The sequence below is a fragment of the Ochotona princeps genome, chromosome X, assembly GCF_030435755.1.
Source record: "Ochotona princeps isolate mOchPri1 chromosome X, mOchPri1.hap1, whole genome shotgun sequence".
Classification (NCBI taxonomy): Eukaryota; Metazoa; Chordata; class Mammalia; order Lagomorpha; family Ochotonidae; genus Ochotona; species Ochotona princeps.
The window spans coordinates 89,474,107-89,489,064 of NC_080865.1; the positions used below are offsets into that span (position 1 = coordinate 89,474,107).

General features: G+C 39.5%; 1 protein-coding gene across 3 annotated transcripts in view; it reads left to right on the top strand.

Annotated features, from left to right (window-relative positions):
* Window positions 1–14,958, top strand: part of SLC25A14 (solute carrier family 25 member 14) — a 52,684-nt gene that overhangs the window by 20,284 nt on the left and 17,442 nt on the right. For 2 of the 3 annotated variants that reach the window (XM_058658396.1, XM_012927706.2), the window contains exons 3-6: window positions 6,107–6,200; window positions 7,220–7,367; window positions 12,713–12,807; window positions 14,073–14,158. In XM_058658396.1, coding sequence (XP_058514379.1) covers window positions 6,107–6,200; window positions 7,220–7,367; window positions 12,713–12,807; window positions 14,073–14,158 — 423 coding nt within the window. Of the gene's footprint in view, window positions 1–21; window positions 268–6,106; window positions 6,201–7,219; window positions 7,368–12,712; window positions 12,808–14,072; window positions 14,159–14,958 lie in introns of all 3 variants that reach the window. The other variant, XM_004587695.4, reaches the window with a different exon arrangement.

Below are 14,958 nucleotides of genomic sequence, written 5' to 3' on the forward strand. Positions count from 1 at the left end.
TTGGTCTCTCTCTCCCCTCAGCTGAGTCCCTTCCCTGTCTTTCACTCTTCTGGCATCGGTGGTTTTACTTCTTCGATTGAGCCCTGCTTCCTCGAACCCCTGGGAGGCCGCCTCCTTCAGGCGCCTCCCTTCTCTCCGCGAACTCGCTCTGACAGCTGAGGAACTGGCAAGATCCTGCTACCCAGAGGGTGAATGGGTATCTTTCCTGGAATAATCCTAATTTTTCTAAGGGTGAAGTTTGCAACGGCGGCTGTGATTGTAAGCGGAGTAAGCAAACACCTCCATTATACTAGTGCGAGGGATGCTGTTTGAAAGATACTCCCCTTCAACTTCCACCCCCTGAGGCGTTGGAGGCATCTAGTAAAATGCAGTCCAGTTGCTTGATTGGGATGACAACTATTGTCAACATGCATTCCTTTCACAAACAAGGGGAAAGCAGGGACGTTGATAGTTTACTCTCAGTGAATCCTAGTTTGTTCTCCAGATTAGAGATGTGTGGAGTCCGCACAAACTCTCCACTGTCTTCATCCCCTCCATCCTTGGAACCTTTGTGTCTCCGTCTCAGAAGTTGAGCTCTAACCTCACCACTAGCAAGTATCCTTGTCTGCTTACTCCACGCCATGCTGAGTTACTCTCTGCATCTCCTGTGCATAATCGTCTGTGCTTGTTGGGGCCCTAGTAGGTTAACTAAAATCACATGGCTTTCTTCAAGTCACTTCACCGTTAAAAATAGACTCAGCTCTCCTCCTCTCCCCTCCCAGCATTTCAGGGTAGCTTGCTCCTTATCATACGTCTTATCTGATGTTATTTCAGTCAACAAGGGAATTCTCTGTTCTAGTTAGGTCCTGGTCTTCCTTCTCAGCACAGATGGTACTGCTGCCTGCCTCCTCATGCTAGGCTTGTTCCTACATTGCTGTCTGTGTTCATCCTGCACCCCCATCCCTTACCCGCCTCCCCACTCTGACCTCCACAAGCCTTTCCAGGTTTTTTTTTTAAACCTCATGCTGATTTGTTTTCTTTTCAATGCTTCTTAGCTTTTAATGGTTTGTACCGCAAGTGAATGACTGATGTTTTCTACCGGATTCTAAGCTCTTAAGAAGCAAGTGCTAGATTTCGTACAGTTTTGATCCCTGCCCCATCCTGGATTTTCCAGGAAAGAGAGGTTGAGTGGTGAATATTGTCTTGGTGTTAGAACATATTTCTGTGGTTATTTTGTTAATATGAAAAGTATACCCATCTCACATTGCAGATTTGGGCAATTTGTATTCCTTTGATAAGTATTTGTCCTATTTTCCACCTTCTGAATCTGAGAGTTGCTGATCTTTCTTAAAGGAGAAAGTAAGAAAGGCATCCATGTTTCCTGACCAGATCTTTGGAATAGTGTATGGCTATGTAACTTGTAAGCAGGTACTCTAAAAAGTTCATGGAAAAGATGGAATTTATAAGATATAAGTTTATTTTGATACAAAAGCTTTTGAAATCCATGTGGAGTTTTTCTTCCCCCATAGTATGTGATCTTCATGAGCTTTCTGATGTATCCTAATATTCTGTGACATTCTTGCCGTCTGTTAGATTGTGAAATTGTCCTTGGATCTTCAGAATGCAGTCTGCATTTTGAAGATATTTTCCATTGGCTTCATTGTACACTAAGAATATTTAGGAGGTTGCATTTCTGTTTTAATTTAGGACTTATCTACTTTTACCTATAGTTGGGGTAAGCCCCCACAAGTCAAAATAATTTTACAGGGTGAGGGGGGGTGTTGCACAACTGATTTTCTGCAGAATATGACCTGTAGGCAGAAGAGTTCTGGGGATCAGGAGAGTGTTATAAAGAAGGGTTGTAGCATTGGCTGGGTCCAGCAAGTTACAATTTTGATTTCCCTGTAATCCTTTCCATACATCAAAGACATCACATTGGAAAATCAAGTATTTAATGGCTGTGTACATAATTCTGTGCAAGCTATTCAAAGGATTATGTAGGGATTTTATGTTGTTAAGAAGAAATAACATGGGACAATGAGAAGGTCACTTCATCTTAATCATTAATTCTGTACTTAATATTAAGATACTAAAAGGAGGGGACTGCCATTGTGGTGGAGGAGGTTTAAGCCATAACTTACAATGCCAGCCTCTCATATTGCAGCACTGGTTTAAGACCTGGCTGCTCTGCGTCTGTTTAGCTTGCTGCTAACGTATCTAGGAAAACAGCATGATGGCCCAAATGCTGAGGACTCTGTTACCAGTTAGGAGACCTGGATGGAGTCCCATACTGTTGGTTTTGGCTTCCCCCAGCCTCAGCTGTTAAAGATCTCTGTTTCTTCTCTCTCTGTCACTGCATTGCCTTGCTGTCAATTTTCTTTCTTTCTTTCTTTCTTTCCTTCTTCCTTCCTTCCTTCCTTCCTTCCTTCCTTCCTTCCTTTCTTGCCTTCCTGCCTTCCTTCTCTTCTCCCCCCCTTTCTCTGTCCATCCTTTATTTTCTTTCTTTCTAAATCAACTGTGGTTAATTAAACAAAATTATTTGAAAGAAATGACTTGGGTTGGGGGAGGGGAGGGAAAGAGACAGAGGCAGACAGACAGATCTTCCATTCACTAATTCACTCCCCAGATAGCCACAATGACTGACTGGAGCTGAGCCAATCTGAACACAGGCACCAGGAGTTTCTTCCAGGTCTCCTAAGTTGGTACAGGGTTTCAGGGACTTGAGCTAACCTCCCTGCTTTCTGAGGACATTAAACAGGGAGCTGGATTAGCTCCAACCCCCTTTTCTTTCTTTCTTTCTTTCTTTCTTTCTTTCTTTCTTTCTTTCTTTCTTTCTTTCTTTCTTTCTTTCTTTCTTTCTTTCTTTCTTTCTTTCTTTCTTTCTTTCTTTCTTTCTCTTCTTCCCTTCCTCCCTTCTCTCTCCCTCCTGCTGTTTTCAAGATTTATCTTTAAATTTTTATTTGAAATGCAGACTTACAGAGAGATCTTTCATACACTGCTTTACGCACCAAATGACCTAAATAACTGGAGCTGAGCAAATCTGAAGCCTGGAGCCAGGAGCTTCTTCTGGCCTCCCAAGCGGGTTTAGGAGCCCAAGGACTTGAGGTATCCTCTGCTGCTTTCCCAGGCCATAAGCAGGGAAATAAATCAGAAGTGAAGCAGTTGGGATATGAACTGGACCCCCATATGGGATGCCAGTGCTGCAGGTGGAGGCTTAGCCTGCTACCCCATAGTATTGGCCTCCAGTCCGTCTTTCAAACAAATAAAAATAAATCTTTAGGAAAAGATATAGAAGGGATAAATGATTCCAATAGTATCACACAACTTTGCAATAAATGTAACATAATATGCATGGCTGTAAAAACACTCAGGTTTTAGCTGAGAGTCGTATATTTCATTAACTGTGATAATTGAAATGCATTATATAGTATTAAGAAATGGTCATGGGCATTTAATTAGAAAATGAGAATTAGGAGAACATGAAAGCTGTGAATTTATTAAACATTGCCTGCAAAGCTTGGGTAAAAAATGAGAGAACTCACTTTCGGCTTTATGTGAGGAAGGACTGTCTGACATTAGAGCTAATCCAGGACAGTACAGGATTTCTTCCTAAGATTCTCTGTAAATGTTAGAGTACAAGATGTTACTTGCAGATGGAGGTGAGGGAGTGATTGTAGTAGCAGTATTGGATTTGCTCAGCACTCTCCAGTCTTGTATTTTAAGGATCACTAAAATTTAGATGAAACTGTGGGGAGGAAACCAAGGATTGAGTAGTCAGTGTCACTTTGCCAAATAAAGAAACTAAATAAAGCCAACTACCAATTACTATCATCATTTCGTACCAGAAATGTGATTTTTAAAATCTTCCTAGGTAACAGTGCTTTGAGGTAAATATATTTAGCTAAGGAAAGATGCTAGGTGCTCTTATTTTTCACTTCACCTTGGAATTGGGGAACTTTTATTGTGGGACCACTGTGCCAACTGTGACAACTCTGCCTTCTGTTGTGACTGTGCCCCCTGCCTTCACAGATTATTATTATTGTCCCCTGAATCCTGCATGCATTTTCCTTGTTAGAAGGCTAGGCAGCAGTTCAGTTCTGATAGAGGCTTTCTCTATAAGAAGAATTGAAATATGTTGTAAAGAAAAAGAGGCACAGGAATGTCTGAAACATTTAAGATTATTTTGGGTAATTTTTATTTGTGTTTGCATTTTCTTTCATTTTGCTTTTTAAATTAGAACCAAACAGATTTAGTGTGATTTGCAGGTGCAATTCTAAGAACATGATGGCATTCCCATCCTCCCTTTGTCTTTACCTTTTGAGATAACATCTTTTAGATTTACAGTAAATTGAAAGGCTAAGTATTTCACCAAATAAGTTTAACAAGTAAAAAGCAAAAAGACCTTAGTTTAACGGGAATTCAGGTAGCTGCTATGTAAAATAATCGAGTAGAAAAATGACCATTTCACTATTTTACATAATCTTTACATTTGTGATTAGAAAGTGGTGTTTCCACAAACTTACAAAACATGCCCTTGGTCCTGTTTTTCCAGCCCTTTTCTCTTACCATGGGAGTCATGTTTTACCATTAGCCCTAATTGTAAAATGTAGACTGTACTAAAAATGTTGACAGGTGGTTAGTACTTAGGATCCTTAATTCAAGCTGCAACTGATATTTCAAGTGCTTGTTCCTTTGCTTTTTACGGTTCCTTTCAGTAACTTTCTACCAAAAAGGCTGTCTGTTCCACATTTTGTGCTACTAGGCTATAATTATTTTTGTGGCCTGTAATGAAAGCATTCATTTTGCATGTTTGCCATCTTTTCTAGAAGATTGTTCTTTGCTTAGTTACTGGGAATTCCTTATGTGGAAACAAAGCAAAACCTTGTCTCCTCTAAAGATAGACAGTGACTCAAAGGCACTCACTCCAGGTTGTGGTGGGTGGATGGAAAGCAAGTAATAACTGTTAAAGTGCAAGCTTGGATACTTGAATTTTCACAAAGGTGATAAAGATTATTAACTAACTGTTACTGAGCTAGATGTCAGGCACTTTTCTAGGTGTTTTGCACCTATTTAATTTTCACAGCAACACATAATACAATTTTTATTGTTCCCATTTTACAGTTCAGAAAACAGGGAAAGAGAGGTTAAATAACTTGCCTTAGGTTGTAAAACTAGTCAATATTGGAATCAGGATTTGAATTTAGGCAGGCTGACTTCAGAGTCTTCATTCTTGACTATAAACCACTTCAGGGTGCTTTTGCAACTCAGATGTATGCATACCCTGAAGCTCTGTTTATGGGAAATCTGAGAGTTCATGCTAAGTAAAAAATGATTACTTTCTTCTGGTGACAGGTCTAGCGAAGGTGGCATGGGAGATGTGGTAGGTAATAATGGGAGAAGTACATTCTTAAGGGACCAGACATTGAATTAAAAGTTTTGTATATATGCATTTTGAAAGTCTGGAGGTGTGGAGGAAAAGGAGATCCGCTGGGTGGATGAATGTCCAATGTCAGAGAAAGGAGAAGCATCATTCACATCACTGTCATTTTCTGTGGGGGCCAAAAGGGAAGTGAAGAGATACTTAACTCAGCCTGGGCCTAGTAAATGGAGGGACTCAGTATAGATCAAAGTAGCTAGAGAAATTAAAACCATGGAAAAATGAAAAGGCAAAGAATTTGAGCTAAGATGGTAGTATGGACCTGTGCTTTTCACTTGAATCAAGCTAACTGAATATTATGAACTGCTTTTATGAGATGCCTCAGCCTGTATAGTTGCAATTCCAGGTTCCTTTACTTGTTTATATAGTTAAACATCTAAGTTGGGTGTACTGGATGGACTAAAGCCCCTTTGGGTGGGGATGAATAGCGCATTAAACCAGAGAATGAAGGGCACTGATTGATCATTGAGTGAGCAGCATGCCTACCCTCGTAGTGTGGCAGGACAGAGGACAGCTGTGATCTCCAGCACATAGGACAAGAGCCCTTATTTTGTGTTATTGCACCTTGTGGGGTTTTTTTCCTTTACAAATCTGTTTTACTTGCCAATTTTGTTTATTAAGTTATGTGACCAGATGCTAACAAATGTCCCCACTTCTTGTACCTTGTTCTGATTTGTGTTTGTTTTTTAGCACCAGAAAAGTGCCACTGTAAGCCATGAGATGTCTGGTCTGAATTGGAAACCCTTTGTATATGGCGGCCTTGCCTCTATTGTTGCAGAGTTTGGTAAGAATGTGAAAAAAATGACAAGTCTTTATTTTATGATATAGATAATAATGTGTGGTGACTGGCATCTGCGGTGAAAACTAGAGAGAAAAACAAAATGAAGCTCACCTTGTTTGTTTCAAAAACGATTGTCTTGGAGACATCAAGGAATAATTCTGGGATAGTCTTATTAATGGTGTGACTGATGAAGTTAGGGAAATCAAACTTAGGGAACTTTTAAGATAGTTGAATGATTGTTGAGTTTCTAGGCTTAATATACATGAGAATATAGAAGGAGTTGGATATGCTACAGGTTTCTGCCATATTTCTGTACTAATGATCTTTCTTTTTACGATAACCTGTGTATGACTTCTTAGTAAATATCCCAACTTTCTGTTTTCAAGCCTCTGTCCTATTTCAGAAGAAAGCTGACAACCAACATCAAACAAAATCCTTGATATAACTCTTGTAATATTTTTAGATTGTAACTTTTCATCTTCTAGTTTTTTTCTTTCCTGAACTATGTGCAAGTGATTGCAGTCCACTGGTCTTTGTTGACTTTCTTGTGTATGCTGTGGTGATGTGATAGCCAGATCATCAGTGGCTAGAACTATGTAGCCACCTTGGTAGTTTGAGACCTTGTACTGTTTCTTGAAGTGTGTTTTGTCAAAATGAAGGCAACTGCTTTAAGCTGACATAAGCACAATACATGAAGTGGGAGGGAGCAGCAGGAAGAAGACACTGATAAAAGGCAGATTTTATGTTACAGTTGCACAGTATTGCATGTATAGTACACACATATTGGGACCATCTAAAATCACTTTATTCCACCATCGTTTTAAGTATGTTGTGGATGGAGTAATGCTGGCCAAATTTTAACACATGTGACTCTTTGTTCTAAAGAGATATTCTAGTAGAGAATCTGTGTGTTATAAAAAGATCTTTGTCTTATGTTTCAAATATTGTCATTGGTTTTGAGTTAAGTAAAATCTAACTGTAACTCTTTGGAAATACTTATAAATGAGTGTGTTCTTTTGTAGGGACTTTCCCTGTGGATCTTACCAAAACACGACTTCAAGTCCAAGGCCAAAGCATTGATGTCCGCTTCAAAGAGATAAAGTATAGAGGGATGTTTCATGCCTTGTTTAGAATCTATAAAGAAGAAGGTATATTGGCTTTGTATTCAGGGTAAGACTGAATTCTTTCCTTACGTTGTGAACAGAAATACTTTTTTAAAAGAGACTTATTTACTTATTTGAAAGAGTTCTAGAGAGATGCAGAGAGAGACAGAAAAATCAAACTCATCATTTCACTGGTTCACTCTCTGAGTGGCTGCAACAATGGGAACTGGGTTAGACTGAAGCCATGGACACTTTTGGGTCTCCCACATGGGTAGTAGGGACTCAAGTACTTGAGCTATATCAAAAAAGAAATAACTGGAAATCAACCAGCACTTTAATAGAGGATGTGAGTGTTGCAAGTGGCAGCTTAACATGCTGTGCTGCAATACTGACCCCTGAACAGGAACACATTCTAAAGAAGCCATATAAGGGTGGGAATAGTGGTGCAGTGGGTTAAGCTGCTGCTTGGGACAACTACATCCCATATGAGAGTGTCAGATGAAGTCCTGACTTCTCATCTTCCATTCCAGCTTCCTGCCAATGCATACCAGAAAGAAGCAGATGATGGCTTAAGTGCTTGGGCCCTTGACATTCACATAGGAGACTTTGATGGAGTTTGGTTTTGTCCCAGTCCTTACTGTTGCAGACATTTTGGAGGTGAAACAGCAGATGGAAGATCTCCCTCTCACTCTCTGTGTCTTTCTCTGTTGCTCTACCTTTCAAGTAGATGAAAAAAGAAACACTTAGAAAAATCTGCACAGTTCACCCGATAGTTTGTACTTTCATACTCATGGTTTCAACATCTAATTCTGCATTGATGTACCAGTTGATTTTTCATCTACTTACAAGTGCTGAGATTTTGCTTTTGTGTTCATCTGGCTAGAAATGATGCATATTACAATGTATTTATCAGTGTAACCTAAGCTCTCTCCTGGTTCTCAACTTATTGGTAGCCATTGCTAATAGCAGCATCAATTAACTATTTTTGTAAAATTCTTCCTGAATTGGCAAATATTGGCTTATTTTAAATATTTCTTCTTTAGATAAATGTTACTCTGCAAGTTTAAACAGAAATATAGAATGAGAGAGAGGGAGACCCATTGCAGGGGTAGAGTGTCAACTTTTGACTAACCATTTGTTTCTGATTTATTCCCCAATTTATAGTTTATCTGCTGTCAATTTCATGGTCACCTCTGTGTCTAGGTTACCCGTTGATTGCACAGAATATGGACATCAATGTTATCACCAACTTATATTAGGCTTAATTTACAGGAGAATTTTTTGGGAGGAAATCAAGTAGTATATGTTGAAGCTAGTAATTTGTGGATCACCTCTTCTACCCTGTTCATTAATCATTGTGGATAATCACAAGATACAGTTTTTCTGATAGCAAGCAATAAAGGCAGAAATGCATATATTTAGTCTTCATTTTCAACCCTAACCATTTGAGCTGCTACTGTCTTTCTATTTATACCTCCCAGAATATAGTTCTGCAATTTGGAAGAATCTCAAAGGAGAATTGAGTGAGAGTATCTCTCATTCATAAGCAGAAATTAAATAGGGCAAAGTCTTGGCTCTGGTACCTCCTTGTTGATAGGATTCAAGATGTGTCTGCAGCTGTTTGGAAGTAGAGGTTGATGTTTTATAAAATCTCTGCAGTTTATAATAGTGAATAGTTCTTCTATGCATTATAGAATTCAAGTTGTTAATATTTCCCTAAGAATTTTTGTGTAAGTATTCAAAAGAGATACTGGTCTTTAGATTTCCTTTTTTGTGTTGTATTTATCTGGTTTTGGTATCAGGGTAATACTAGCTAAAATGAATTGGGAAACATTCCCTCTTCTGTTTTGTGGAAGAGCTGTGTAAGATTGGTGTTAATTCTTTAAGTATTAGGCTGAATTTCTAAGCAAAGTTTTACAAATCTGGAGATTTATTTATTTATTTAAACATTTCTTTATTTTTATTGGAAAGGCAGATCTACAGAGAGAAGAGGAAACAGAGAGGGAAATCTTTCATTCACTGATTCACTCCACAACGGCCAGAGCTGAGTTGATTCAAAGCCAGGAGCTTCTTCTGGGTCTCTCACATGGGTGCAGGGTCCCTAGGCTTTGGGCTGTCCTTTACTGCCTTTCCACTGCAAGTAGGGAGCTGGATGAGAAGTGGAGCAGCTGGGACACGAATTGCTGCCCATATGGGACCTTGGCGGGTGCAAGGCAAGGATTTGTTTATCCACTGAGCTATTGCACTGGGTAATATTTATTTGAAAATCAGTTGCAGAGATAGAGGGAGACACACACACACACACACACACACACACACACACACACACACAAAGGATCTTGCATACACTGCTTTACTCCCCAAATGACCACAATGGCTGAGGGCTGAGCCAGGCTGAAAGCAGGAGCCTGGAACTGCATTTGGGTCTCCCACATCAGGGGGCAGGGACTCAAATACTTGAGTTGTCATCAGCTGCCTTCCCAGGCACATTAGCAGGAAGCTGAATCAGGAACATAGGAACTAGGACTCGAACTGGCATGGTGATGTGGTATGTGGGTATGGCAAGTAGTGGCTTAACACACTGTACTGCATACCCATTCCCTTATTTGGGAAGTTTCAAATTATTGATCCAAATTCTTTAATGGTGGTCTAGTTTTGGCTTCAATAACAAAGTTCCATGGGCTAGATAGCTTATAAATAGCAGAAGGCTTTTTTCCCACCTCAGTTCTGAAGGGGCCCTCTGCTGTCGAGGGCCCTCTGCTGGGTTGCAGAATGCCCACTCATTGTATTCTCACAGGCAGAACGAATGAGAGCACTCTCTGGGATCCCTTGTCCAGGGCACTAATTGCACTACTTCACTGTTGTGACCTGATTACCTTCCAAAGGCCTGGCCTCCTGATAACATCCGTTGGAGGTTAGGATTTCAGTGTATGACTTTGCGGGAGGATACAAATAATCTATTGCAGTGATTATGCGACTTAGATTGTTTTATCTTGGTTGGGTTTTGGTAACTTTGTGGTTTTCAAGGGATTAGTCCTTTTTGTATTCCCTTTATTATCCTTTTAGTGGCTATAGGATTTATAGTGCTGTTCCCTGGCACTTTCCTGATGTCGATGATTTACATCTTTTTATGTATTTCAGGGATCTATCAACTTTACTGATTTCTTTAAGAGCATGCTTTATGTTTCATTGATTTTACTTTACTTTCCTGTTTTCAATTTCTTTGTTTTATGATCTTTATTTTTGTCTTCCCCCTGTTTTCTTTGGGTTTATTTTGTTCTTCTTTAGTACCTTGAAGCAGGCATCTAGACCATTGATTTGAGACTTTCCCTTTTTCTTTTTAAAATTTTTATCTTGCTTATTTGAGAGAAAGAGTGAGGACTCTCCCATCTGCTGGTTCATTCCCCAAATGCCTACAATAGCTAGGAGTGGGGCAGACTGAAACTGGGAGCCAGGCACTGAGACTAGATCTCTATATGGGTGACAGACACCCAAATACTTTTGCTATCACCTTCTACGTCCCAAAGGCACCTTAGAAGGGGTATTCTGAGGTAGATTGCAAGCATACCACACAGTATTCTGATCATCATGCAGAAAGACATATCCCCATTCTTTTTTTCTCTCTCTTTTAAAAAGATTTATTTTACTTTTATTAGAAAGTGAGATATACAGAGAGGAGGAAAGACAGGAAGATTTCTATCCATTGATTCACTTCTCAAATGGCCACAACGGCCAGAGCTGAGCTGATCTGAAGACAGGAGCCAGGAGTCTCTTCCAGGTCTCCCATGTGGGTTCACGGTCCCAAGACTTTGGGCAGTCCTTGACTGCTTTCCCAGGCCACAAGCAGGGAGTTGGATGGGAAGCGGGGCTGCCAGGATTAGAAGCAGCGCCCATATGGGATCCTGGGCATGCAAGACATGGACTTTAGCCACTAGGCTTCTGTGCTGGGCCCCTGACTTTTTTCTAATGTAAGCGTTTTGGGTTGTAAATTTCCCTCAGAACTGTTTTGACTCTATCCAATATAAATTAGTAAGTTGGACTTATACTTTCATTCAGTTCCATATATTGGAAAAAAATTCCTCTGAGACTTCTCTGACCAATGGGATTATTTTAAAATGTGTTGTATAGGGGTTGGCACCATAGCATAGTAGGCTGAGCCTCTGCCTGCAGCACTGTAATCCCACATGACTGCAGGTGCATGTCCCAGCTTTTCCAGTTCTGATCTGGCTTCATGCTTGTGGCCTGGGAAAGCAGCAGAGGATGGCTCAAGTCCTTGGGCCCCTGCACCTGTGTGAGAGATGCATTGGAGGCTTTTGGCTGCAGGCTTTCGATCAGCTCAGCTCTGGCTGTTATGGTCATTTGGGGAGTGAATCAGTGAATTGAAGAGCTTCTGTCTCTTGTCTCTGTAATGCTGCCTTTCATATAAAAATTAGAAAAAAATAACTCCTCAAAGAAAAAAAGATAAGTATATTATTTAATTTCACATCATTGCAGGGCTTTAATTTTTTTTAGAAAAGGTTTATTTATTTTTACTGGAAAGTCAGACATACAGAGAGGAGGAGAGACAGAGAGGAAGATCTTCCATCCGCTGATTCACTCTCCAAGTGGCCACAACAGCCATAGCTGAGATGATTCAGCGCCAGGAGCCTGGAGCCTCCTCCGGGTCTTCCACATGGGTGTAGGGTTCCAGTCCTCCACTGCCTTCCTAGGCTACAAGCAGTAAGCTGGATGGGAAGCAGGGCCGCTGAGACACAAACCAGGCACACATATGGGATCGTGGCGTGTGCAAGGCGAGGACCGCAGTGGGCCCTGCAGGGCTTTAATTTTTAAAAAAATTATGTATTTATTTGCTTGAGAGGCAGAGCAATAGGGACAGAGGGAGAAAGAAAGAATCAGTCTTCCATCTGCTGGTTCCACTCCCCACATGTCTTCAGCAGCTAGGTATGGGTCAGGCCAAAATCAAGTTTGGAATTCTATCCTGATTTTCCATATGGGAGGAAGGGGCCTAAATACCTGAGCCATCCTTCACTGCCTCCCCAGGCACATCAGTAGGAAGCTGGATTGGAAGAAGAGTAGCTGGGGCTTTAACTGGTACTCTGATATGGGATGCTGGCATTACAAGTCATGGTTTAACACACTGTAAAACAATATCAGCCCCAGGATTTTCCTGATTGACTTTATGATTTGATTCCATGATGATCAGAGAACATGTCGAATGTGATTTCAATGCTTTTACATTTGTTGAGATTGGTTTTTATGAAGTGTGCTATCTTGAGTATTTCTTGGCTGCTTGAAAAAAATGTCTTTTGTGTTTTTGGATGGAATGAGGTAAGTAATAGATAAGAGTGGGTAGATATGTATAGTCTTCAAATACGTGTTGAATACAATTAACCTTTTCTTTCTTTTTTGAAGAATTGCTCCTGCTTTACTAAGACAGGCATCATATGGCACCATTAAAATTGGGATTTACCAAAGCTTGAAGCGATTATTTGTAGAACGTTTAGAAGGTCAGTGTACTTGCTCTTTTTTGAGGTGCTACTTTAAAGGTATTGTTGAAATCACTCTTAGTGAGAAGTGTGCATCATGACATGCCTGCAAGGATAAAGTGAGTTTGTATTGACTTTGGATAAATCCTTGAAGAAGTGATGCAGGGATTAAACTTGTCCTTTATCCTATGGCGAATTTTTACAAAAGGCTTCTGGCCATCCCAGAGGAACCGTGGAACGGTGTTGTTCAGAAAATAAGTGCTATTGACATGAAGAAGAGAACTTGAACTTACAAGTCATTTTCCAGCTGCCAATTTTGATACGCTTTTGTTAGGATAATTTTAGGCTGTTAGAGTCGAGGTTTTGCTGTACATATAGCCACCTGGCCCACAGTCAGCATTGTCATATGTCTTTCTATTTGCTGCCGCAGCATTTCCAGCCCGATCCTGTATTTAATGATTATTTTACTGCAGGCCTGGGGCTGTTGGATGTTTTGGGACAGCTGAAGAGCCTTCGGTTAGTAATGTCCTTTGAATCACTTTTTTGTTCTCCTGAAATCAGCTTTTTCTGGACCTTCTTCTTTGGAAATCATGAAGGATTCCTTTCTTCTTTTTTTCTAAAATATCTTCCTTTCCTAAATTGTTCACTTGGGCTTACTTAGTCTTTATTTGTAGGCTCTTCATGGTGGGAGGAGTGTGAAGATTGACTTTTCACTGCAAAACTCTGCTCTGGGGTTTCTTTGTTTTTTTCTCTATGTGTGTATATCGGGGGGAGGGGAATTAGTTTTAATTTCTTGCTTTTCCACATTTGACTACAGGCATCTTCTGTAAATAAATAGCGGGTAAAAGAGATCTAAGGCCTATCAAAATTAATATTTAGGTAACTTTTTCTATTTGCTAGATTTTACGCTTTTAACATTCAGTTCCTGAATCTCTAGAGGTGACAATTATGCAGAAGAAAAAAAAAACATTTAAAAAGTATGTTCTTTAAATGTTTGAGATGGTTAGAGGGGAAATAGCACATTCTGAATTCATGTGGGGTATTGACATGTGCCACTGAGCTTTAGAAAATCATCTTTAAAATCAATAATGATTTTCATTTTCTGATTTTTATATATTTCATATATATATTTTTATATATTTGGGATCTAGAAATATTTGAGTTTATTTTTTGTAAGCTCTGTAGCTTATTTCTAAAGTCTGAAGGTTCCTTTTCGCTGTATTTTCAGAAACTGGCACCTAATTCAACAGAATTTTCTTTTTTTTTTTTTTTTTTCCTTTTTGCAGATGAAACTCTTCTAATCAATATGATCTGTGGGGTAGTGTCAGGAGTGATATCTTCTGCTATAGCCAACCCCACTGATGTTCTAAAGGTAAGAAAGATGTATGCAGTGTGATTTGAAGAGAAAATGACCTTTGAACCAGATTTCGGTTCTGGCACTACTGCTCAGCAGCTGTAAAAGCTTAAGAAAGTCACTACCGTTTCGGTTTCACTCAGTTACTGTGAAGTGAAGATAATGTAGGACTTACAACGTAGCTTTATTGCAGATCAGAGACAATATGTGTAGACTGCCTGTCATTGTACTTGATAGTAGATGTTAGCAAGCAGTAGTCAATTTATTATAATAGACTTGAATTTGTTGGTCTTCAAATCAGGGTATTAAGCATCTGTTGGATCCTTCCAAGGACTTTGCAGTTTGAGGGATCTCTAAACTTTCCAGATCTCGAAATTTTCATTTGTAGTCTTTTCTCGAACTAGTCTGAGAATGAAAATGTGTTTAGAAATACCCTTTCTCCACTTTACAAAGCAAAAGACATAAACCATTCCAAATCTCAGTATGGTATATCTTAATATATCCACCAAACAGTTTAAACCAACATACACTTTTTAGGTAAAGGCCTCTTTAATAATTAGTTGGAGTACAGTAAATCTCTGTTGTCTTTCCCTGTATTATCCATAATTTCTATTAAGGGTGAGATTTGGCTTTCAAAAAATCGATAGTGAGAGTATTCTTAACTCAGAACTTGAATATTATAGGTTAGTGGTGCTGATTTGCTAAGCATATAGTTGGATTTCTTTAACGTTTTAGCAAATCACTGAGTGAAATACTTATTGTAATGACAATCTTTATCTCACTTTATTTCATAATGTAGTAAATTTTAACCTTAAATT